At 38.5% G+C, this 27041-nt stretch overlaps 1 protein-coding gene across 1 annotated transcript in view; it reads left to right on the top strand.

Moving 5' to 3' along the window:
- Positions 1 to 605: 605 nt before the first annotated feature.
- Positions 606 to 27041, top strand: part of CNTN3 (contactin 3) — a gene marked incomplete at its 5' end in the record, with an annotated part of 84353 nt that continues 57917 nt past the window's right edge. The window contains one exon of the mRNA XM_072876418.1: positions 606 to 624. Coding sequence (XP_072732519.1) covers positions 606 to 624 — 19 coding nt within the window. The remainder of the gene's footprint in view (positions 625 to 27041) is intronic.

Raw genomic sequence — 27041 nt, forward strand, 5'->3', positions numbered from 1 at the left:
AGTACAGATCTAGTACGGAAAACAAACAAAAAGTAACAGGTTAGACATGGCTTTAATTAAATCAGTTATTGCACATGCTCAGGTTGTTGCTAGCACAGTGTATACAAGGCAAGCGCAATGCAAGCTTTTCTTGTAACAAATGCATTAAACTACTGTACTTTGTGTATGATTGCACCTCATGTACTCTCTCTTCCTTTAAAATTACTGTTTCTTGCAAATAAATGAATGCTGGAGATTGGTGAGAAGTAGGAACTACAAAATCAGCTTACCTGTCAGCTCTGCTCCTGCTGGATTATATAACTTCCAACACCTCATATACATACCTAAATGTGATACATGTATGTACCCTTCTGTTGAGGGTTAAGTCATAGGAAAAAAGAGGATTATTAGAGGATCTGTCAACTTTGTATTTATTAAAAAGTGCATTAACAAGGAAGCCAGTTCTTAGGGGTCATCACAGGATTCAATTTTATGTTTGTTCTTTTAACAGGTTAAACCTTGCACCTGGAAGACTAAACCTACAGTTCACCTGAGACTGAAGCAGAATTACTGAATTTAGGGGACTGAAGATGCTGCCACTGTGGAAACAGCTGTTCCTGGTATCATTTGTTGGCTGTCTTGGAGGTAACAATGTACAATAATCTCTAACTTCCAGTTTAGAGCTACACATAAGTCTCGAGATTCCAGATTTGAACTGCCTTTGAGGAATAGAACCATGGAGACTTTGAAATGCAAATGTCAACATAGAGTTTAGAAACCAAGCATGCAATCCATACCTTAAATAATACAAAATATTAACAGCTAATGAATTAAAATAACCTTTTTCCTCCAGAGTTTCTACATAGGGCTATGCTTTCAATGCAAGTAGAAGATATTTGCATACATTAAGGATGTTATTAGTAATGCATGCGTCATAGGTATGCTGATTTAATAGCTGCAATATGTGTTTTTCTTTAACTGGAAACTTTAAATTCTTGCTGTAACTGGGGATGATTGTCAGAGCAGCTTTTGTCAGAGCTTTGTTTACTTTAGAATGGGTTTATTCATGAGGAGTAGCACTATGTTATTGCTACACCGGTTCAGCAGTTTGCTTTTCCTACTCTGCCAGACAATAACCCAGCTAATTCTTAGTGTTTGGAACTTGTGCTGCTTTTCAGGTCTTTTCTCTTTCCTGCCACGTTAGCTCTTCTGAGTCATTTTTATTTACTTTATCGAGGTCAATGCTTATAGCAGCAGCAGAAGTCCCTCGCTTTTCTTGGTGATCTCTTCGTTCAGCATGTGTTCTGCTTGAGCATCCCTAGTAAGGCCACGGTGCATGTGAGGGGGAGAAGAGGCCCCTGTTCTGTCCTCAGGGGTTGATTCTTGGTGATTTTGGTGCACATTGGCATCGCCAGGGTTGCAAAGAGCAGGGACAGCTGATAGTGCCCAAATTACCTACGTGCATCCTCTACAGAACGGTCAGCACTACTTTGGGAAGGAGGGTAGTAAATATGCATGTACTTTAATTGAAACATGTAAATCAAATGGTTTATAGTCTGTGTCTGTTGTGAATAGATGTGTTTTCTTTGCAACGACTCTAACGCAGGGATGGATAGAGAGAGACCTTGATGCTGTGGCTGGCCTGTGCAATCACCCGGCTGTGATTACTTGCTGATACTGCAGCGTGTGCTGTGCCAGCCTCTTCTCTCATCCCCCTTCCTCCTGTAACTGGTGCTTATGTTCTGGCTGCCTCAGGAGGATTGAATTTGGGCATGAGGTGCACAGAAACGTAACTGTGAGTAAGGTATATGGATTTAGCTTTATATGGAGACTCAGAAGGCCGGGATTTGCTTTTGGCTTAGTCAAAAACCTTGAAGAAAGGGAAGCCACGTTGTTAAACCAATCTGTGAAGTGAAAGATGCTAATATTGTCTCTATCAAACCCAAACGTTTTTCTACAGAAAAAGAAAGTCCCAAGAGACTTTAAAATAATTTATATTTTTCCTGCAGGACTACTTCATGGATCGCTTTCTGAAAGAGGTCTTAGGCATTTCTGACACTGAAACAATCATACAAGACTTGCACAGAATTATTGGTTGAAATAGAGGGGCTTTGCTTTTTCTCTCCTTTAAACTGCTGGGAGCAAAGCTACCTTTTTAGTACTACTTTTGAGTAGATACTGTCTTGCTGCTGGGTCCATGCTTTCCCTGTGTCAGTCTGGCCCATCCCGCTGCTGTGGCGTAAGCTGTGCAGTAAGTGTGACTCCCTTTGAGCCTGTGATTCCCAAAATAGCGAAGGAGAAGGCGGCAGGGAGCTGTTTCCCTACAGGAGGATTAGAGGTAGTGTTTTGTGGCATTCCTTGATGCTGCTCTTGTACTTCCAGCTCTTTTCTTTTGGCAGCAAACGTGTGTAGCAGTGGTGCTGCGCGAGGTTGGAGTGTGAAGTTGTGAGCATCCTGCGTTAGCTAGAAAGCGGAGCCATCCCAGCCAGGGCTGTGCCCCTCTTTTGGGCTGCATCTGGAAGTACCTGAAGTTGAAAATGTGTTTGCAGTCTTAAAATGGATTGAAGGATATAAGTCCACTCTCTGTAATGTCTACTGCTGCATCTCTGTTATCGTTGGGAAGTTACTTATAAGGCCAATTAGCCACTGCCACTTCTGAATTGGCAAAATTTGACATTATAAATGTCAGCAAAACAATTTGTTGTTGCAGAATGTATGTATCTGCTTCTGAATCTCTCATATGTAACTTTGGATTTCTGCTGACTGTTCAGTACAGCTGTTACTCAAAGGAGATATATTATTTGTTAATTTAAATATAGACTAAGCCAAACCATTTTTTTAAAAGTGATTAGTTGATGTAATGAAGGATACTGTGGGGGGGAGGAAACAAACAGGTAAAATCCAAACATTAAAAATCATTAGCTACCTAAAGATTTTTTCAAAGTATAGTCTTGCTGGTTTTGATCTTCTGGATATTGTTTTTGTTATATTTACATTGCAATACTTAACTAAAATGTATGAATAATTTTCATGCAATAGATCACTTCTATTGGTGATTGGCATTATGCATGTTATTTCTAGTAGAATGAATGATATCATTATGTTCATGGTTATGTTAGTGTTAGATGAGTATTGATGCTAAAAAAAAAAAAGGCTTGGTTTTTAATCTGTTAAAAATAATTTATTTCTATAAGTTTTTTGGTTGATATACAGTAAGGAAGACAAGGACTAATAACTTCATCTTGTTGTAGTTTGTAGTTACATTTGTACAATTTAATAGTTATCCTTTGAATCGTAACAAATATCTGAGATACAAGTATTATAAGAAGGGAAGGCTAAAAACCCCAATATTTCATTCATAGGTAACATACAGTAAAATATTATTTTGAAAAATGACAATCACTTTACCCTTATTGAAGTTGTATCTTTTTAAATTGCAACACATGCAAATCTTCTGGCTTGATGTGTTGAATTTAAATATAATCTTTTTTTTAAATGGAAAAAACCTTTGAGATAATACGTGAGGTAACATTCAGACCCAGGAGGGTAGGCTAACTCTTAAATAACACAGGGTTCTCCTAGTCTCCCAGGCACTGCTGATGTGTTATGAGCAGTAATACGGAGAAATCTGTAAACGTCACCCATTGGAGAGTTGCAGACAAATATTTGGAGCGTCAGCTGCAACATCTGCACAACTATTGGTGTGACACCCTCAAAGCTTTGCTCAGATCACTTTGACCTTGGTAGTGGTTCGTGTGGAGAAGTACATAACCTCCTTCTACAAGGATGAAAGATTTTTTTTTACCCTTCTGTTGAAGGACTTTTTTTATCCTTTAATCTTTCTTACATTTTTATTTCATGTCATCTCAGTTCTTTTGGGTCATATTTAAAAGCAACTTAGATGAAAGCAAGTTTTGTTTTTGCTGCCTATGAAGAAAGGTAGCCTTAAGGATCGAGGATGAATGGGAAGGTTTCTTATGTTAAACTGTATTAACACCAGGTCTACCAAATGAATTCCTGACAAAAATGTAGTAATGAATGTGTGGTTCTAAGCGAATGTAGCTGCAGAAAGGGATGATGTTAGCTGCAAATTCATCAAGTCACATCTCTCAAACAAAGTTCAATATTTTCAATAACGAAGTTGGCATTGACTATCATTGAGTTTGCTAATAGAGAAGTGTTATTCAGCTAATTACTCTACTAGTAGAATACATAATTTCCAATGCCTATTGCAGTAACAAGGAAAATGTTGCTAATATTTTGAAGTGCAAATGGTTCTGGTCTTGTGTAAGACTGTCTTCTTCCTATGTTCATCCTGCTAGCCCTTCTTTGCATCTATTTCAGTTCATCTCCCTTCAATTAGGGTATGTCCTAAATGTCAGTTTAGTAGCCATGGGGAGTTGGTAGATTGGAGGATGAGCAATAAGTCAAGCAAAAAGCTATTTTTTTCACATTGCTAAAAGCCAGATGGTTTGATGGAGCAGGACTGCTTGGAAGCCTTGAGCACCCATAATTGATATATATCCCTGACTTAATGTTGTTATATTGCCGTCATTGAGAATGTTGCTTGGAGTTACGGTGAGCACTTGCAGAGGCAAGAGTTTGAGCCAGATGTAATTTTCTGAACAGCCTGAATTGAGCGTTTCCAGCTGCCTAACCCATATCACTCGAAACTCGGCAAAAGGTCTCAATCCTGACACACAGATCTTCTGCTCTTTGGAGACTGGGCATGTGTTTAATGCTAACATTACCTGTTTGCTTCAATTGCTTGAATATTATTAGTGGACTTTTGGAACAGTGTGCTTCTAAAATCCACTTGGGAATCCTGTAGTTGAATTTATTTCAGGATGGATTTTAGTAAGAGTACACTGTAAACGTAAAACAAGTTGTTAAACAGTTTTGAGAATATTGCTTTTAACCTGTCATTATAGATCAGCAGGTATTCTGACTCTCTATAGAAAACAATTTTTCTTATGCTTTGCTTGTAAGCAAAAAGTTCTTTTAAGACCTGTCTGCAGTTCAATGTTATGAAATAACATCATAGTTATAGAAATGGAGATGCTGCAGATCTTGGCTTATAAACCTTGACATGCTGTGTCCTTACAGATTATGTATTTCAAAGTAGTTCCCTTATTGCACTGTCCTATATTGAATTGCTTTTTGTTTATCCTATGTGAATCTTCACAGTTCATCAAAGTGGGGATGCGAGAGTATCTAATGAAAAAAAAACAAAAAGGCCCTTGGGTTTTTGTTTATTGATGTATGCTTATATCTGTATGACTAATGATCCTGCAGTCTTTTTGTCCATTTACCTTGGGGAGCAAAAAGGTGATTACTTAGCATTAAATATATATAGAGAGAGTTTCAAAATGTCTGCCTTGTTAGGAAAGGAATTTCAAAACACATACTTTAGAATTATTATGTTTCAATTACTCTGAAGAACAACTTTGAAGATAAAAATGAATAAAATATGCGAAACAGCATGAACAGTTAAAGTGCAAAACTAAGCCATGATGTGTGGTGAAGTCATGAATTCATTCCAGGTGTGTTACAACTTCTCCTGGCTCTTGTATAGACTTCCACCCCTCCAGTGTGACCCAGCTGATTTCACTTACTGGTTTGGTAAACTGGATAGCAGTTCCTTGGTTTCCAGAACGCGGGAGGGTAAGTGTGCTGCTGTGATACACTGCTATTGCAGTGACTGGTGAATATGGTGAACATGTAAGATAAAAGGAGGTGAACGCCTATCACAAGAGCATGTAAACTGCTTCTCTGCAGTTTGCATGACAGCTGGCTTTTCTTACCACTCTGCCTAATTTTGGCTTTGTTTTGCTGCTGCAGTTTATTGTGCTGCTCGGCTGGAGAGGAGGAATAAGCTCCGTGGGGAGCGCAGTCTCCGCCAGCCCCGGCTGGCACAAGTGCTGCATGTTTGCTCACCCAGCCTTTCACAGCAGCACCGCTGTGAGCACAGGCATTAGTTTCTTTTGCTTTCTCATAATTTTCTACTGTTTTCGGCTGCTTTATACTGCTAAAACTGACTGCTCTGTTCTCCCTGGAAAGGTATCTTTTTAAAGTTTCTCCTGAGAATTAAGAGGAAAAACAACTTTTGAAGGATGTTTGAAGGGGAAGAAAGCTGTGGATAAAGAGAGAAAGTTCAAAGAAATGAAACAAGGAGAACTGTGTGTGTAAATGCGTAAAATTTTTGTTCTTCAGGAGATGAAAGGGCATATTTCAAACAACATGTCCAGGGTGAGACCTGTAGAATCTGCTTGGACTAACTTTCTCTGCTAAGCTTCTAACTTGTTGCCACCACAAATAGTGTATCCTAACACTATCTTGATTGCACTTTAAATAGGGCAAAACAAAAAACTTACCATTAAACTTCTTCCTTCAGCCCTTACGAGCCTTGGCCAAAAAAAAAAACAAACCCAAAACCAACCAAACAAAACCAAAACAAAAACCTGCAAAAAAACAACCCAAAAAATATTTTAACATACAGAAGCTACTTGGACATTGAAGCCTGGTTCCTATTCTGTCCCTTTACACTGAAATTTGCCAACAGGGAGGTTTTCCTTCTAATTCATTGTTTAATAGTCCATTTGAGTTTAAAACTAGATCATGTTATATGTATTTATTTATTTCAATTTGGGTGTTTTCATTGTTTTCCTTTTCATTTTTTCATTTTGTTTTTCTCTCAGTCTAATACAGAAGAAACTCTGTTAAACCCTCAGGCTCAGCAATGTCATGTATCAGATCCACAGCTCTCCTCTTTATTAGTATTAGGTTTAGGAGACTTTGGAAAGCATGATTCTTACTCTTTCTTTATTTTCCAAAGAGCATGAAAACAAACCTTCCATGTTCTTACTGATTTATTGTTGCTATTAAATCATGCCATGGGGAAAGTAGAAATATCCTCTTCAGAGGAAAAGCTTGGCTCTCCACACCTGGAATGCTATTTTATGAGGTGGTGGGTGACTTGCTTGGGCATGTGCAAAGGATCTCAGTCAGGTTCCTGTTTTGACCCTACATCTTCTGTCCCATATTGATTTGGGGAGGCAAAAAGGGGATCCTACTGAAAACAGTGTGATATGGGTCCACTTTTCAATATCATTGCACTTGCCCTGGATCCCAAATACCAGGATCCAGTAAGGTCAGTGAGATGAGTGAACAATATTCCTGTTCATGCTAGCATCCAGTATAACTGGAGACAGGCTTGAATTTTTGTCAAATCCTTACTAGCCAGCTGATCTGGAAAACCGGCATCTTCCTCCTGTACCGGGTTTACAGATGCACTAGTACATATGTTTTCCCATCAGTCTGGGATATGTATTTTTTTTGGAGTGTTGCTGTAGGATCTGACCACAGTAATTAATGTGGTCTCAAACCATGCTACCTTGCATTTATGTGTGCAGTCTGTTTGTTTAAGAGCTCAGTCTCTCACCCAATATCCATGGGTCCTCCACTTGGTATACGCTTACGTAGCGACATGCTGTTTCCTTGCAGCTAAACATCTTTTGAAGGCACAAGAGTGCTTTTTTTTTTTTTGGCTTCAGCGTTTCTTGAAAACAAGGGATGTACCAAACATCAACATGTTGTTGATTTAATGTAGATGAGGAAATAACTCATGTTTCTGGTGAATTCTTGTATTGAAACTAATCCCATGTAGGAGTATATTTGCAGTCATAAATGTGTAATTCTTAGTGTAGGCTTCTTGGACATTGGCAGAATGCCAGCAATACCTTCCCCTGTGCAAAACAGATATAGCACACAGAAACTTGCAATAATTTTGATTTAATCTTCGGTGAGGAGTTTCTGTATGGGTGAGAATCCATTTGTAGAAAAAAAAATAAATAGCTATCATCACTTGCTACTATGACACTGCTCTTGTTAAAACTCAGTTTTCATTAAGAGTTACAGTATTCAGACAGAGCCAGCCTGTATCTTAATGCATAATGGTTTCGCATATTAATAGTAATATCCTTTTTGTACATTATAAATGTATAGTCATAATGTTAAAATGCATCTATGCCAATGGTGCCTGTCAGAATTGTTTAGCTTGGATTGCTTGTATGTTGCTAACAAGATTCATTATACCGATAGAAAATTTTGTTTGCTTGTTGAATTAGTTACAAAATGAGGAACCAATCTTAGAGTTCTGCTTTTCTATGAATTGTTTGATGTCATGGGTGCTTCATACAGATCTGGTAACAGAAAACAAAATTGCTGCTGTAAATCTGAAAAGGCACTCATTGTAGATATCCCTTTGCACTTAAACCCAGCATACTATCAAGCCTAACTAATCCTCTAGTATGGTGAACAAAGGATACAGCAAACAGCCTGATATTTAAGCTCTGGGAGGCAAGAAATTTGCCCTGCTGCAGGCATCTTTTGCCTATAAACTGACAGATGGTGGTAGCTTACTGGAGACCCAGTTTCACCTTCTGCTGTGAACCAGTGTAAATCTTGCCTCTGCCTTCCTGCTGCAACTCTTGTTTTAATACAACTATAGTCTTTTTGTACACTTGTGCCTTAGCATTGCGAGCTTTTCTGTTTTCAGCCTACCAATGGAGCACGCTCACTTTGAGAGAGGCTTTTTGGGGCTTATTTTCATACTTCATATTGCGATAAGAAGGTGAGCAGCAATGGAGAACGAGGCTAATCCATTCACTTGGAATTAAGCGAGGGAATATAGTCTCCTTCATCAGTATCCCCTGTTGTTTTTTTTTAGCTATATATAACCTGGGGCGGTCCAAGTCAATGAAAAGACTGTCATTGACTTAATGGACTTTCTCCAAGTTCAGTGGATTTACAGGAGTCTGTATTTCGATGGTGGACATACTCTTACCAGTTACAATATTTAATTCCTTAAGTGCAGAAAATGCTGTGATATTAAAACTTTTTGGAGAGACCTTAAATACCTCTGAAGAGTCTCCTCAGTTTCTGCTTCATCTTCCAAGCTGAAGAAAACCTTCTCTTGAAAAGCAGCTACTTCTTGCTGCAGATATTGTCTAACCTTAAAGCTGAATCGTCACCTCCAGACAATTAATGCTTCATTTCAACAACACAAATGCTGTCTTAATCTTCATTAATTAAACTCATCACAGATTTTATGATATTTGAATGGAGAAATTTTGGCTAGTGGCAATTCTAATTTTTACATAAAGTACCAAGAAGAAATTTTCAAGTGCTTTATCCTGCAATAAAATTATTATTGCAAATATTACTGAGCATGAAGGCTGTACACCTGTATTTATATAGTTCTTCTGCCTAGTGCAGTTTAAAGTATGGTAGAATATAGCAAGTATGTCCAATATATTTTTTATAAAAAGTTATGGAGCTTGAGTGCATTTAATACTAACAGCTAACAGAATACTTACTCAAATCCACAGTCTAAATATTTATTTAATAAGAATGGTGATAACTTCCAGTGCCTTGGGACTTCTGTTTGCTGAGTTTCTTGGTACGTTGATCACTGCTACCTGTTTAGTGTATGGCTACTTGTTGTATGACTTCAGTCTCCTGTCTCCGAGAAGGTACATAGCCGTTCCTTAACCCGTAGCATGCCTGCCATGTGATGAGAGTAGGACAGGAGCCTCTCCCCAGCTGTTTTTTGGGTTAGCATGGTCCAACATTGGCAACGTAGTGTTGGAAGAAACAAAGTCTTGGAAGTTGTTGCAGGGCAGCTGGCTTCGACCCCAATGTCAGGCAGCCCTCCCCTCCCCTCCCATCCTGAGGTGGTACGAGGGGGACACTAGGAGCTGTGTTGAGGAGAGGCTGTGTCATCCGCTGTCTGCAAGCCGGGATCCCTCTTTCTTCTCTCTTAAAGCATCAGCTTATCTCTTCTTACCTGTCCCCTGGCAGCAGCTATTAAAGTAATTCTTCTTTACTTGCCAGGCTGTTCCTACTGAAGAGATAAAAGCTTAGAGCTTGGCTGGTTTGCCTTTCTTCTGCTAGTTGGTGTAAGGAAATGAAGATAAAGCTTTCACTCATTACCTGAATAGCCATCCTATTGTTTCTTCTGCCTTTTGATAGCAAACTAGACAGAAGCATCCCAGGCTTGCTGTTCAGCCATCTTCATTGATTAAACTACATTCTAAAGTATCTGTCGTTGGCTATTGCTGAAGAATAAATGATGACCAAGATGGATGAGTGATCTCGTCTAGTGTGATAATTCCTGGAGTCTTGGGTACAACCTTTAATCTTCTATTTCTTACCTACAAAATAGATCTGGTGGTGCTTGTTGCTTTATGAAGGCTGGAGATCTTAAGGTGAGTCATGCTATAGAAATACCACGGTGAGCAGGGGAAAACCCTTTTCTCTGCAAGCAGGAAGGTAAAAGACATTGGAGAGAGGGAGAACATAAGGGAAAAGGACTTTGGGAGAAGTTTGCTGTGCAGAACATAAGCTGTATCAGCCCCTTACTTGGGAAGCTCAGGACACTGTGGGGGGAAAAAAAACATATGAAAGTGGTTGTGAATGACAGTTGAAAAACAGGGGAGGTACACTGCAGCTGAAATCTAAAGCTGAATAATTTGGCAGGTGTTCAGGAAAACAACAGAACTGAGAATAAATACTTTGGTTTGTATTTGAAAAAGACTTCCAGAAGAAACTGTTCCAATTTTGTTGTTCTTAATGATGATGTTCAAAATTAATGCTGTAGATTTTTAATTTTTGGTAATATTAAATATGCTGCTGCTGGCCTCTTGGACAAAAGCTTTATTTTTGCCATAATTAGCCTTTCAGTTTCTTGTTTAATAACAAATGGGATAATATTAGCCTTTAACTTTTCCAATGCAGGATGTACATATCAGAGATGAGATTTTGGGGATCTGTATTTATCGGGGATCAGAACACAATTTTCACACTTGGTTTTCAGTAAAAAAATAACACAAGGTTGTAAAGCAAAAGCTTAATCTCAGTGATATTACTATACATGTTTGAAAACCTAAGCAAATAAAAGCTCATTTATATTCTTGTCTGATTAGCACAATCAGAACTTATTGATGCTAAAATGAACCAAATTTCCATAACTATAAACAGAATATTAAAATATAGCTGTTTAATGTAGCGTGATGTTTTTTCCTTCTTGGATGGAACAAATAGTTAGGACTTTCTTGTTGACTTTTTAGGAGTCTTGTAACAAAGTCAAAAGCTTTTCAAACACATGCCTTTTGGCAGGAATGTAGACCTTTTTCTGGACAAGTGCTGTGTACCCTTTTGGAAGAGAAAGCAGAAGATGACACGTAGGTGAGTGTGTTTTGTGCGTGGTTATCCTTTACTCTTGCAAGTCAAGGGTCAGATGTTCAGGGACTGCAAACTCGGTAGAGAAACATTTGAACATAGAAAACACTTTATTTGAACCAGTCGCTGGGAGTATTTGTAGTATTTTAATCCAGCAGAGGGGAACAGAAAGCCTTAGTGAAGAACGGGAGGTATGGAGTAACTTTCTGCAATGATACATGGTAAGGAACTCTGTATACTGAAGCCAACTGGATGTTTCTCTGCAGTGTAAAGTGAGAAACCTGGAACAGCCTAATGCAGAGGGCGCAGGGCTGTGGGTTTTAAGGAGACCTGGGTTTGAATTGTGATGGCTGTGACCTTGTGCAGGTGACTTAGCAGTTTCCATTCAAATTGCCATGAAAAAGCATAATGACCCTTGCAAGGGTCTATGTAAAAAGAATCACAAAACGGAGACTTTCTGCATTGTTCTAAATACACATCAGGGTTTGTTCTCATCTTGTAAGTGTCATTTTGTTAAGAAGTACCAAGTGTGAGTAATCAGTGGATTAGCATCACTTCTGTTTAGTAGAGGCAATGGAATATGTCAGGAGCTTATTTTAAATAAGCAGAAAATTTTGCGACTCCTGTGCCACTCCTCCACCATCCCAGATTGGAGAGGCTCGAAATGCCACCTTGTCCCCGGTGAACTGCGAGTCACGTCTTGCACACAAGGCGTATACTTTGCGAAATAATTCAGTGCATCTTCGGGTGCTCTGCAGCAAGAGGCAAAGGACTGCAAAGAGAAATGTAGTGTTAATTTGCCTTTGGCAGTTGTTGTGCGATGAGAACTTCAAAACGTTTTAAACCTGAATTAAAAACAGCTTAATTTGCATAGTTGAGGGTAATTAGTGTATATTTTATCCTGGTTCCTCATACAACTATTTATAACTCTGACAGCAATATAGAAAATCTCCAAATAGTTCAGTGTTAGATTCAGTTAAGTATCCTCCCCTACTTCAGAGGTGGCAGATAAAGATACTGCTATTGGTAAACAACTGAATGGCAAATTTTATGATATTGAAGATAATAGGCAAATTGTGACACTAACAGCCTTACTGCCAGACACGGGATTTGATTTATATTGATGTGAATGTACCCCAACATAAATCTTGCAATGGTATGTTAAAGGAGCTTCAAATCTGCTCCTTGGTCACTTTTAGGAGGCCTTTGCATAGCTTGGAAGAGCTAAAGTGCAAATAAGAACTGGTCTTTTAAAGCTCTGCTGTATGCTCAATAAATTTTTTAGCTAGTTCATTCCAGATTACTTTCTGGTCTTTATGTTGCCAGAGATCATCCATCGGTAGAGGCTTTATGAATTGGGTCTTCTAAGGTTTCATCACATTTCTCATTTTTAAAGTTCACTGTGTAGGGAGATCATATGGCATGTTATTTAATGAGTCAAGGCAGCTATGGGGATATGTAATGGAAGGAAATACATTTTCCCTACATTTTTCAAACTGTGAAGAAACATTTATCCTGTATCAACAGCTTAAAAATGGGACGGATTCATTCCTTCCTGTGATGTTTTGTGCTAGCTGGGAAGCAATTCCAGCAAGCTCTGATGAGAGACAGTGTTTTTTGGGATAAACTACTGACATTAATGGTGCCTTGACTTTTTGGGGAGAGGGAGCAGTGTGACAGTTCTTTCTGCCTCCAAAATTTATAAGAATTGCCTTTGATTGCAGCTGTGGAAAAAACTAAATCTGAATTTGCTTACTCACCTATGCAAAACTTTATTGCAGACTATAGACTGTAGTTTAAAGAAAGAAAATTACATGGATCTGTTTTTTATATATATATTTTAAATTATATTTATATTAATATAAAATAATATAATATAATATAAATATAATATATTATATTTTTATATATATATATTAAAATCTAAAGATTCATCTCAAATTCTGGATCTACATCCATGGCATAGATGCAGTGTGGGCATATTTCAGCTTTTACAAAGAGTTTATAAGTGAGTGACAGTAGTGAGCAACATATTGGAAAATACTACTTCTAAATCTTTTTTAAAAGTTTTTTGGACCTTAACTTGAATTATTGTATTCTGTAAATAGTATCTGAAGAGAAGCTGAAATTACATAAAAGCATAGAGTAAATGAGGGAGAAAAAGCAGTTGTTGCAGATCATAACCTTATCGGTTGGGGTGACAGTTTCAATTCCATTTGAGTTCCCTCCAGTTCTCATCCTTTTTATGTTGGATTAAGTAACAGTTTTTGTCATCTTATTCCCACAGCAACTTTATATTGTTTTTTTTTTTTTTTAAATCTGCTTGTCTCTTACTATCTTACAAAGCCTGTGCATGAATAGCTTGTGAAGGAGGGGAGTATGGTGAGGAGAGAAAGCAGACTTTCTAGCATAGGAAATAAGGGAAAGAATATTTTGGAGAGAGAGAGAGAGAGAGAGATAGATATATTTATATAGAGAGATACAGATATTAAAAACCATCTTCTTTTTACCCAAAGCTATTTATTACATTGGTTTTAGTGTAGTTTTTTCATGAAGACTAAAATATTCACGCTGTTTTAGTAGGTTGTCTGGGCAAAACTCTTTCCAAAAGTTGAAGGCCAACCTACATGCCCAGCCAAAAATACAGACGTAATGACCTGCAACATTATGGCTTATATAACTTAAGAAAAGTGCCACTTTCAGTGAAGATAAGTCTTAACTTGCTATGATTTTGCTCCTCATGTAACTTGGAATCTCTTAAGAGAAAGCTGGGTGCAAGCAGAGGTTTAGCTGGGTGCTGTGTTGACCCCCGGCTTTGTGTCCAGCCCTTCTGCCTGTTGGTCCATGAGCAGTGGCCCACAGCTCCACAGCTGGGAATACCCTGACCTAGGGAGGGTCTCTGAATCCTCTGTATCACAGGGATGAGGATCCAGGTCAGAGTGTAAAACCAGTTTGTACAAAAGGGTGCACATCCTCTGCTAGTTGCATCTGCTTGCCATTTTAAGGCATTAAATGAGGTTGGAAAAAAGCAGCTGTTGCTTCCTCTCTGTACACCTTTTTCTCATATTAAATATGAGATTTCACTTGATTGGACTTGCTTAATATAATAGGTGTCTGAACTGAAGTGCAATGGAAGACAGTTATATAAATTGATCTGAATCAAAATTTTTCTTCCATAGCTGTAATGGAGATATTTTAACTGTCTGCTGCCTCAGTCCTGATGCCTGCATCTTGCTGTGGACCAGAGATGCAACCCGGTTGCGGCAGTGTTAGTACTGACACTAAGAAATAAGGATGTTCTGGAGCTGCCGTTTTGCGTGCACCTTGTTGTTCACCTGCTTTTGGTTGTCCATCACTGCCGGTTACTGCCAGAGTCCTGCTGAGAGCAGCTTTGCTACCAAACTCTCTGTATGCGTTCAAAGCTTATTTATTGTCAGTGGGTGAGGAATGGACTCTTCATTTATTAGCCCATTCATGTTTCATCCTCAGAATCCTTCTTGTTCATTTCTCTAATAGCTATCTACATTTTGGCAATAATTATTTTTTTACTCAAACATTAATTTTGCTAACTTAGATATTCTTTGGAGGGAAATAATTTGTTTGCTGAAATTATTTAGCACATGTAGTGTCTAGTTCTTACATTGTAAGGTTTTTTGATGGTTTTGGTGGTGGAGTTTGGGGGAAGGCTTTTTGGGTTGGGGGGTTGTTTGTGTGTGTGGGTTTTGTTTTTTTTTTAAGGCTTTTAAAACCTAAAAGTGTTCTTTCAATCACATAATATACATAAAGATTAAACCAATATGATCCATTATCTTTTTAGATATTTAGACTTTATGCCTAAATTCTGAAATCTTTTTATCAGGAGCCTTTTGATGTGCTAGCTTCACTTCTGTAGGTGTAAGAGGTTTTATAAACAACTAACAATTTTGGCATTTCTTGCCCTCCCCCACCCCCCCAGTAAAGCTCTAAACAGAAAATGTTTTCATTTTAATTCTTGCAGGTTTTTTGGTTTTGTTTGTTTGGTTGGTTGGTTGGTTTTGGTTTGGGTTTTTTTTGGGTTGTGTTTTTTTTTTTTTTAGAAGAGTGGTGACTTTCCTTGCACTTCAGGACTGTTCTTAAACCTCTGGTATAAGGCTTATTTGGGAAAACAGAGCTTATATTCACTGAAAAATCAAAGCAAGTCATTGCTAGGGAAGGAATTTCAGCCCTTGTTTTGTTTGTCAGAATTATCCTAATGGGGTCTTGTTAGCCCATTTAGCATACTACAGATAATATTAAGATAATACTTAAAAACATCTACATCACCCTAATACCACATTAAGGGCCTGATCTAAAGCCCATTGAATTTGGTAGGAATGTTCAGTAGGAATTTAATGCTTTGGTCTTTCAGATGTAGTTTTACAACTTAAAAATCAAACATAAAAAATGTTTCAATTAACATAAACACATCTGTGTTATCTGTGTCGTACTTCACCCTTCATTGCTAATAAAACTATTGGATTTGGAGCCTCCTCAAACTGAAATAAATACTTAAAATAATTCTGAATGCATTTTACAGCAACAAGTTCTGAAATGGAAAAAATGGTGTTGCTAAAAGGTGTATAACAAGCATGGTTGTCTTGTGATGTCCCAAATTATACTAACACTCAATGAATATATAAATATATCGTAAGTCTTAACTGTAACTAACTCATGGCTGCAACACAATAAATGTCAGATTTAGGCGGGATTGAGAATAACTGTTTAAACATCTTCACAGTGTATCTTCTTACTTTAAATGTACGTTTTCAGGGCTCTGATTTGCTGCCAACCTGCCTACTTTGCTTCCTGGCGTTTACTGTTGGTATAGCTACTTGCTAAGCAAAGTAGGCACCTTAACACCAAAGCGATGGCACTTGCAGAACTACTCCTATTACACTGCATTGCTTCTGTCTTTGTTTTTGTATCGATAGTGTATTGACGTACGTGTTTCCAGTAGAATATGGCAGTGAGCAGTGACAGAGAGCACAGGCTGTGAATTGTGGGGAGTCTCATTTAATAACCAAGGAAATTCTCACTACTTATGAGAAGAGATGCAGTATCTGTTTTTTATTTTCCTGTTATTACCTCTCTCAGCCCTGTGCAGTGAGAGATCTTCTTTCTTTTTTATGAAACTGTATTTTTTCAGCCCATGGCTTTTTATTAAACTGTAGTTAACGATATACTTTTGAGGATTACATCACCCTACGTGGAGCAATTCGGCTTAGGCTGGAGATCAATCTGCACATAGAGCATCTGTCACTTAATGATTCTGGTTAGATACCAACAAAAAGATTTGAGGTCCCACTGTGTTTTGGGGAGTTTCTCCTTATGTACATGTCTCAGTCTATTAAACTCTTCTCAGTAGCACTGAGATTGTATTTGTTTTTATAAACGGAGTAGCAGAAGAACAGATAGGTATTTCTGGGCAGTTCTTTCTCTCCACTCCCACAGCTTCTGTTGTCGAATGGTCTGATGCTGAATTTATTAATTTATGCAGTTGCTTGCTCAGGTGTAATCCCTTGTTCAGCCACATCTTTTCATCCACTGAAGGACGTGCACATTGGTACATCATGGCGTATTAAAGGTTTACCGCCGCCTGCCACAGCTGTCATCTCTTTGACCCTTCAGTAAACTAACAGTCTTCCACATAATTTTGCTTTCGTTCAAGTGTAATGCCATTACTGCAGAGGCAGACAGAATGCAATTCTCTAAAGATCTTGTCTCATTCCCTTCTCTTCCAAGGAGGTTAATGTGCTCAAATGATCCCTGCATTTTCTTTTTTCGCTCTCTTGCTGCAAGAAGAGCATAGAAGAAAGTGCTCTGGATAATCTGTTTGCACTAGCTTTTGGGGGATGGAGTAAACTGGAAAGATGAACTCACCGGTTAGGTGGAAGGCCTTTTTACCACTTGAATTTCAAATGCCTTCATTTGTTTCTATTTTTGTAGCTTTTTACTAAAAGGTTATACAGAATTTTTTCTAGTACTCCTTTACCATGGAAATAAGCAAGTCAAAACCTCCGTACCGAAAACCAGCTAAATAATGTTTAAATGTTAATGACATATGGAAATAACTTCAGACTTAATTAGTGTTTTGTCCATAGACATTCGTCATTTACAAGTGGTACCGTTTCAAAAAACAAACCCCTCCCCCCCCAGTTTCACATTAATGTTTGCATTATATTAGTACTTCGCAGACAGTGTGGATAACCTTGTGGTCTTGCAGAGCTGATGGAGAGAAAGAGTTTGTAGGTGATGGGCTGCAACTGGTATCTGGGGACACCTGTTTGAAACCCTGGTGTGTAAGAAGGCAGCTACTATGTCGTTGAGTGCAGTTTCTCTTCATGAACTTATCGTCATTGTAACGTCTAATGATTTGTATTTTCCTAGTGCTTTTATATTGATTGCTTCTACTGTAGGTACTGCTATTTTTACCCAGTAATGAGGTTAAACAATCAAATGAGTCAGTGATTTATTGGGTTTCTTGGTTTAGAGACTGGTTCTATGCTGCCACAGCTTCTCATCTGCTCCCTGAACTCTTGTTCACAATTTGCCAGTAGGCTTCATCACTCACTCCCCAAGTACCAAAGGAGTGTATGATATGATGCTTTTGATATTAATGATCTGATATTAACAGTTGTGTTTTGCATTTCCTTATCGATTGTTCACACTCCTTTGCATTCAGCTATTTTTGAACCTCTGGTTTCTTAATACATATATCTTTCTGGTTTTATTTCATATTCTTTTCAGAATAATTTTTTGAAAGTTCAGCTTCTTTGGTTAACAAAATCTAGCATTTTTCTCCTTAGTATTTCATAACTTCAGCTCTTAACATATGCTACTCTTATTTACTATTTCATCTTTGTGTAGAACTCTCTTGTTTGCTTCCATTTAAAAGTAACTGTAGCCTCTCTTTAAGCCAGTTCTGTCTTACCCATCCTGTATTTTTCTTTCTCCTAGCTTTTCTGATGGGGATTCAGTGGAATTACTATCTTGTTTCCTGTAGAAGCCTTTTTGCCTCACAATAAATCCTTCTTAACTGAAAAAATTGTCTAGAGATTCTGATCTTTGTGTCTAAACTGTGGGACCTAAACATACTTCCAGACTCCAGTATTTACTGACTACACGGCAAGGGTAAAATCGATTCCTCGCATCCCGGTGTCCGTGAGAAGATGATGTCGGTCCGGAGGCTGGAAAAGGGCTGCTAAGCATTGCGGCTGTTTCCAGTTGAAAGGAAGACGCTTAGGCACCCCGTGGTACTTGTCTGCCACACACCCTGGATTGCGTAGCTTTGTCACTATATAAGGTGTCCAAGTAGATCGAGTTAGAGTGAGTTCTTATCACAAATCATTGCTTTGTGTAATTAATTTAATTTATTCCAAGTCATGCTTGCAAGGGTCTCCTGTTCTTCCTCCAGACGACGCAGTATCAGATACCAATTCATTCTGAGCAAGACCAAATGCAATTTTATCATCTATTTACCCCTGTGTTTAATTGCATAATGATTATTGTTCCTGATTTTATAAACCAAAACATGGGATTTGTTATCTGCAGGGGGATTATACTGCTTGTTTTTTAAATGTGTCTCTGTTATATCTGGGTCAGAGCAATGATTAATATTGGAAGAGAGGTTTTGTAACCAGACTGAAGCTCTGGCACATGAACTGAAAAGGCCATTGTGATTTTATAGAGGATATGAGGGGCAGAAGTAGATGTGTGACAGAGCAAATGAAATTTTGGCTTAATTGCAGTGGGTAGACTTTGTCTGTAGTTCCGGTCAGGCTGATTAGCATGTGTTTGTGTAGCTGGTAGGAACAGAGCAGTTCTTCGGTAGTAGAAAAAGTAGTGTTTACAGTACTTTAGATTTGAGAAAATAAGTTATGCCATATGTCATGTCTTTCTAAGATGAAAGATTGGAAGGAACTGTTAGATGATGTTTTGATCTCCTGGATATCACAATACAATTGTATTTAAATAGTTTATTTTAAATATTATTTAATTATATTATAATATTATATTATAAACATTATAATATTATGATATATAATATACTATAATTATATAACATTATAAATATTATAATATTGAGATATTATTTAAAATATTTTAAATATTATTTAAAATAAACTTGATTACTTAAATAAAATTTAAAATAAAAAATTATTTATTATTTAAAATTAAACTTTATTAAAAATACTATGTAAAATTATTTATTTAAATACTTATTTTAAATATTCAGTAACCCTTGTATTAAACCCTTATCCAGTATGCAGTAACTTATTGCTGCTTCTGAACTGTGCGCAGTTCTAATTCTAAACTGAGTTTATCTGGCTCCAGCCTTTGGGTTTGTCCTACCTAAGAAATGATACCAGGAGAAACTCCTGTGAAAACGCGATAGGCAGGCGAGCGGGCAGCGTGCTGCTGAGAGCTGCTGCAAAGCCAGCACCAGCCTTGCAGGTCATGGCGGTGTTTGCTCCTCCGGTGTGCCTTCACTCCGCTCTAACGATTTCTTTTATTGACTGCTGCGAGTCTGTTGATGGGAGGGTACAAGTGTAGGAAAGTTGCTTACAGTGAAAGCATATTTCAGCGTAGATAAGTAGAACTGCTGCAGCGTGTGTCGCTGTGCGTGTTGGAGCAATTGCAAGGATCTCTGCTCATCAGGTTTCCTTAAACGTCCTACCAGGAGCACGAAGTCAGTGCTCTGCAAGAGCTGCCGTGCGCTCGATCCCTGCTGCAGCTCGCCGTAGGTGCAAAATAATTTGACACCTTCCACTGAACATTCAGACTCTCGAAAACTAATTAAATATACTCAGAAGCACTTGAGGAAAGGAGAGGTTTCCAGATAAGACAAGAAACTGGCTGCTCTAATAGCAGGAAACTCTGGTATGAATCATCAGCTCCCCATACTGAGCAGCTCCAAAATGAGACCAGGTGGCCTTGAGATGGCCTTTAGGCTGTTTTGGTTGAATTGACTCTTAGTCTTTGTCTTTGCTGTTTAAGAAACACCTCCATCAAATTCCGCTCCCTGCAGCTTCCCAGCTTCACTGCAGCATCTCCTTCTCCCTGTAGCTTAGGTATAGACAAGAAAATCCCTTTCTAGGTCTTTCCCTACACGTGAAGATTTACCAAGAGTATGCCCAAACTCGTGATTGCTCCCCATGCTTGCTCTTTGTTGCTGTTTCTCTGACATATTTGCCTAACGGAGTCTGGCATTGTTGTTGAGATGAGATGGTCTGTCTTGAGTTCAGACCCTGGCAGCAAAAACTATGAAATCCCTCTGGATTAAAAGAAAAGGGAGGCAATAGAGGAACTTAATTGATTATAATGAATATCATGATCAAATTAAGGGGTAAGGGATTGGGAGAATGAGTTTTATGAGACTGCGGATAAAGTGATTTTAAGAAAAGTTGAGGAACGTGCTGCACCTCAGTGTTGGTAAGAGTTGAGGAGGCTGGAATTAGTGCGGAAGCAAGGGCTGAAGGGGAAGCTGTTGAGGAGAAAGGGGGACAAACACAAAGGTGTGTGAGGAATGACAGAAACATGTAGGAACTGCATCTCAAGCTAAAGCATCCCAGACCCCATGAGAGACCATGGCATTGGGACTGGGGCTCTCTGGAGCTGGGGGTTTCGTGGGACCCATGTTCGTAACCTTCCTGGTGTCTTTGCCCCTGATAGCAAATGTCCCTCAGTGCCTTTCCCAGCTGCAATGTGTCCCCGGCCAACAGGGGCCAACACGTGCTTCCACGCCAAGACCTTGGTGCTGAAATCTTACTGGTTTGGGGTTTTTTTTCTTGGCCAATATTTGTGGTCTTAGGCAACCTTAATTCTGACATTCTCTAACTCCAAATAATTGAGTTTGCAACCTCAGTATGTTCTTTTAATTTTATTAGGGACTAATAAATTAATATGTTTGCACGAGAATACTGAATTAGATTATGCAATGTTTTTTAGCTTTTGATTAAATAATTTTTTTAAGAACTTTTGCTTGTGCACAGGTTGGAGATATGGCTTCACAGTAAACTTTTCGTCATTTGAATTTCATCTTCAGTATTCAAGAAATGATTCTGCCAGTTGGACTGCACAATGTCCCATCTCCTAGAGATCAAATTAGATTTTTTCATTTTTGTGTTTTTATGTGAACCTGGCAATTTTTTACTGTTTTAAACATCTCCACTGTCAGCATCAAAATGATGTGTTTTTTCCTTTATTTTTTGCTGCCTCCTCTGCAGTGGAAAATACCAGTTCTGCTTGTCAGCTGCAAATGACATCATGGCAAGAAATGCATTTCACTGCATCCCTGTTCCCTGAAGTCTGTAAGAATGTAACTACAGACCATCTGCTTTAGCCACTTTTAGCTACTGTAAAGGAAATGAACAAAATATATTCTGGTTTGCTTTGATGTGCTCCTGAACATCCATTAAGCTACAACTTTAGTGTTGCTGTATGGTGCCTGGATAGAAATAGATCATTTTTCTTATCTATCCTGTCCTCCTGAGCCTGTTAATGTAGTCTAATCCTAGCTAGTAACCCAAGAGATTTATAATCATAAATGTTTGCAGCAATTTTCCAGAATCTGTTTTATGCTGTGGCAACATCTTTGTACCAGCTAGATACTGCTGCAGTTGTAGTGGAGCACCCAAGGAAGAGTGTATTATGGCCCTGTTTCAGAAATGCTAGGTATGAACATCACAGAGGCAATTAATGTCAGTGCCATATGCTATATTCAGGATACTAAGTCTGAGTTATTTTATTTGTCAGATGTGAAAATTCACTTACCTCTTTCTTAAAATTGTTATCTGAATAGTTAATATAGTAAAATAACTGTTCTTCCTCTACACGAACCAGGCAAATGTGCTACCATGAAAATGTATTACTTTTATTTCTGCCTCTGCATTTTTCGTCTACCAGCAACTCTGATAATAAAATGGAAAGTTTTAATTTCTTCTGAATTGGTCTGTGAATATTGTTCTTAATACAGTATTAATTTCTGTGCTTGCATTCTAGCCCCTGTATGGCTTACTTCAAGTAGGTTACTGAAATCACTTATGTGGAAATTCATCTTCTCTAAGTTCCCTTGTAGTTGTTTTATTACACTAAAGAGTTGAGGAGTAATGTACCTGACAAACCCATCTGTTTTTAGGTTGAGAAACAGTATATGGGAGAATTATTAAAATAAAAACAAAAAATAAAAATCTGTTAGTGTTAGCTCTTCAGGATCCCCAACATGTCAAGTTAAAAATACTGAACAGCAGCTGGAGCTAGAGATAAAACCCAGCCAATTCTGGAAAATAAAATGGCACAGGTGATTTTGGCAGGCTAGGTCATGGGTTAAGATTTGCTCTCTCCTTCTAGGCAAATTACTCTAGTATTGTAGCTCATGGATGGGGATAAGGCTGTTTCATTGCACATGCCTGCTGGCTGCAAAGCTGGTAGTAGAGGGGCAGACATAAACAGGAAAAGCTACTTCAGAGTCTTAATCACAGCAAGAAATGCACTCTCAGGGTTGCAGAGCTTTGGAGAGCCTGATCCTCAGAGAGGTGGTCCACAGGCTGTGAGAGCTGGAGACTCACTCTGGAGAGCTGGAGCAGCTCCATAAAGATGGTACAGTTTCCTCCAGGGCCGTGTTTTTAATTAGCTGTGTTGTAGTTAATGGCATTCCTTATTATGTGCATTTCATATTATTTTGCTTAAGCCAGGTAGGACACATATTTTGATGAGAATTATAAATATTTTGAAGGTCTGTGAATATTGGATTTTTATGCTGACTAACAAGTTAGTGTATTTTTACATGTGAAGCAGCAGCTGTGGTAAGACATCTGTTGATAGGACACTTACTCATCTGCTGTATCTGTTATTTGTCATCGTTACATCTGTTATAGTCCACATGGCCCTAATCAAAGCCGTGGGGCTTTTTGCCAGGTGCTCCATACCAAGTGAGATGGGGAAGATGACAGATTTTGGTTACCTGTATCCTAGCAATACTTTCTGTGATAACCCAGCTATGTTCTGTAAGATTTGTGGGAGAATCCGTCCATTTCTTTAAGGAAGGTGGCTGTCTTTGGAAAGATAAAGGAGTGAAGTCAGTGGCAGAAAAAAAAAATACCCTGTTGTCACCAGCATGTTCCCAGTGCTTCAAACATGAACTGTTGTAGGATAGTTTTCATTGATTTATTTATTTACTGAGGAAAGTCTTCTTGGAAACACTGCCACTTAATAAATAAACAAACCTTCAGGTAACTAGACCTAGATCTGGCAAAGCATTTAGCCATCTGTTTATTAAAATGGGAATAGCCTGGTGTTCTTCACCACTAAACCTGCTTTGTGGTCACAAGCAGTTAGTGATGGAGGTGCTTTATAGACTGTCAGGATATTCTTAGGGTGTGTTTTAGGAAAGCTTTAGGGGGCAAAATCTGTGTTCCATCTGAGAACTCGGCTGTAGGATAATTTCCTTGAGCAAACATCCTTCCCTCCTGAGATATTTCTCAAATTACTTGAATTGCTTTGTTCAGTGCTGTGTTTGCCTTGAGTTCAGTGATAATTCCCAGATAATATGAATTTATGGAAGGTATATTTTTTGAAATATTTATTGGAGAATGTCTTCCCTTCAAAACATGCATTTCCCTCACAATGCTATTTTTCCAGTTCTCTCAGTGCATTTTTGCCAATGCAAAGCTTGCTTAGAGAAAAAAATTCCCTGCTCATCAGATGTTGACTCAACTTTTATGCTATTAACGTTCCTCTACTGCTTTTTAATTCTGCTGTCTCTGGTCTCTTCCTTCTGTTCCACACAGCCCACAAAAGCATCTCGCCTCTCTCTGTCCCTCTTTCTCCCTCGTTACTGCAGACTCTTCTACATCTTTCCGTGCTGGCATCTCACGTTCACCACCCTCTGATACATCCCTGCCAATTTCTTTTTAGCTTTTCCTATTTGTGTTTGTATAACACAGACTTTGTTGTATGACTCTTAGATGATTCTCATTTAATTGGTGTAAGAGTGTTTAATTATTTCCTGTTTCATTTTTTGCTGCACCCCAAGTGATTTAAAGGGAGGTGAAGAGTTTGAGAGTTTTGCAAGTAAGTTTTTGATGCTGTTGATTGGTGCTGTTCACTGCAACTGGCTCCAGCAGCCTGTTAGTCCCTGCACAACTTGCTCGTTAGATGTTCTGCTTTTCATGCAACAGAAAGAACCTGCAGGATCTCTTCCCTCACCTGCTTGCTTTACATAGAAGTTTGCTGCATTTTACTACCAATATTTCTATGGATGTGAGATACAGATTTAGACGGGCTTTGCTGAATGAGACTAACGTAATGTGAGCAGAGACAGGAGCAGTATTTCAAACTAAAAACTCAATGTTGGTCTAAGTAGTGCTTTGGGTTGTGAATAAAAAGTGCCTTGAGGGTGGGAGGTCGTTTCTGGTTGTCTGTCCTGGAGCCTTTAGGGCATGAAATGGCCAGGACATGGGTGGCTGTGGGCAGCAGTTACTTGCCGTGCATCAGGGCTGGGTCTCAACCTGGGGGAGCGGTGCTGCTGTCCTGGGCTGCAGGAGTACACCAGCAGCACCCAAGCTCTGCTCCTCTCTTATCAAAATGGGGTTTTAAAAATACTCCATAGTGTGTGTGTATGTGTGTAACCCGCTGTACTGTTACCTTCGTACAGATAAATGTCGTACTATAAAATGAAAGTTCAGCAGTGTGTCACAGCATTAAGAGATTTTGTAGAGGTTGCTGTGAAATTACATGATTTGCCTGTAACACCAACTTGACAAAAATGAAACTGTGGAGATGGTTCCCCAGTAGCCGGTGAATCTCTTCCGGAGTGACAAATCACCCCGATTCTTTGTGTGCTTTGAGTAATGTTCACTTTTGCACTGTTAACATTATTCTCCTCTCTCCTTTCTACCTCCAACAATAATTGATGATTACAGAGATAATTTTTGGTCTCATCCCTCCCACCCCAGCATGATTCTCCCAGGCTTGATCTGAAGCCCAGGGAAGGCAGCAGAAAGTATCACTTGCTCCACATGCAGCTCTACTGCGCTTTTTCCAAGTGCTGTATGTCTGCAGGCGGTGTGTTGGGGTTAACAGGCTGTGTAAACAACTATTCTGTTGAGCGGATACATGTATTTTTAAGAAACTTAAAACTATGCCAAGTGTACACTCAGTTTCTGGTATCTGTCTAAAGAAGTATGAAATACATGGTCGTGGAAATGCCTTGGTATAGCCAATTTTGGGATATAGAGTGGTGGGGAAGAAGGTTTGCTTATGCACATAGGTGATTTAGGTGATGGTAAAGAGTTTTTTGTGGGTGGGGTTTTTTTGTTTGGTTTTTTTTTTGGGGGGGGGGTGGGTGTTTTTTTTTTAAGAAACAGATTTGTTTTATTCTGTTTTCTCCAGAAGTTGTCATTACCAGCATAGTTATTACAACATGCTGAGGCTGTTATTTTTTCTGAAGAGCTGAGACTGGTATTTCATTTCTTTTTAATAATGTGACTTTTACCAGGGTGAGCGGGTTGTGAATTAGTACTTCATTATGTGCTGACATTGAACAAAGTCCCTGCTTCGGAATTACCTATTCAAGAAAACAGTTAAGATTTGGTTGTCTGACTCATTTAGGTACTTGAACATCCTCCCAGTACAGAATTATACATAAAGTATATTTAACAAGTTCTGCTGCTTTGAATAATAGTGAGTCTAATGAAGTAATGGAATAAATATTTTTGTGGCTCTTAAGGGACAATTATGTTAGTAGAGCATGAACCCTTGTTCTGCAGTCATCAAAACATGGTAGAATTGCTAATAAATGTTTGTTGACAATAAATATCAATTGATGTAAGTGTAATAAGATGCTTGGGTGTCAGGGGGCTTGCTTGGAGTTGGAAACCTACTGAATCCTGCTCCTCTCCAGGGAGTGAATGTGTCCTGTGCATTACTTTAAAAAAAAAAAATAAAAAAATTAGAAGTTGGTATAATTTCTAGCAGCCTCCACTAATCTTATGAAGATTATATGTACAGATAGGTGTGACTAGGGGTGAAACATCACACAGGTTTCTTGGCACAATGTGGTACAACTCAGTGCTGCCACAAGCTAGGACCCGTGTGTCTGGAGCAGCTTTGTCATCAAAAATTCTCTGGATTTTTCATAACATGGTGTTCTGTGTCTTTTCAAAGCATAGGCATAATATTTGATCTGATCTTGCATGATCCGTTTGCTTACCTTCCTTGATTATGCAAGATTACAGAAACATTTTTAGAAGGTACTTGCAGTGAACTGCAATGAATGCAGTCAACAGGCATGCGTTCTGCAGATGAAGATCAGGTTTTTATTCTTTCTCACGTGTTGACATCAGGTGAGAACAAGGTGTGTTTTACCATATGCAGATGCTTCAGGTAACATATTCTCTTTCCCTCATGAATTCACAAATCCATGTCTTTTAATTGTCATGGGTATCACATGAACTTTTAAATGCTTCTGTTCCAAATGCGTAAAACAGTTATTACAGGGTAGAGGCAGTAAAAATGATGCTCATGTTACTGTTACTCCATATTTTGAATTCCTTAGCAATGTGCTTGAGACTTAAAATTTACCTTAGTAAATGGAAGGAGAGAACCCAAAGGAATATGCGGGTTTTGTATCCTTGCTGTTTGTATGTGCAAGAACACATTTCATTGTTCTCCTTTTAGGGCAGAATAAAAGACTTTTCAATAAAGCTGAATTACATTTTCTTGCTCCATTTTATTGCAATGGCATGTGTGTTTCAGTTGATGTAACTTTATGTACTTGGGACTAAAGCAATGAGGCAAATATG

The sequence above is a fragment of the Ciconia boyciana genome, chromosome 11, assembly GCF_034638445.1.
Source record: "Ciconia boyciana chromosome 11, ASM3463844v1, whole genome shotgun sequence".
In the NCBI taxonomy this organism is placed as follows: domain Eukaryota; kingdom Metazoa; phylum Chordata; class Aves; order Ciconiiformes; family Ciconiidae; genus Ciconia; species Ciconia boyciana.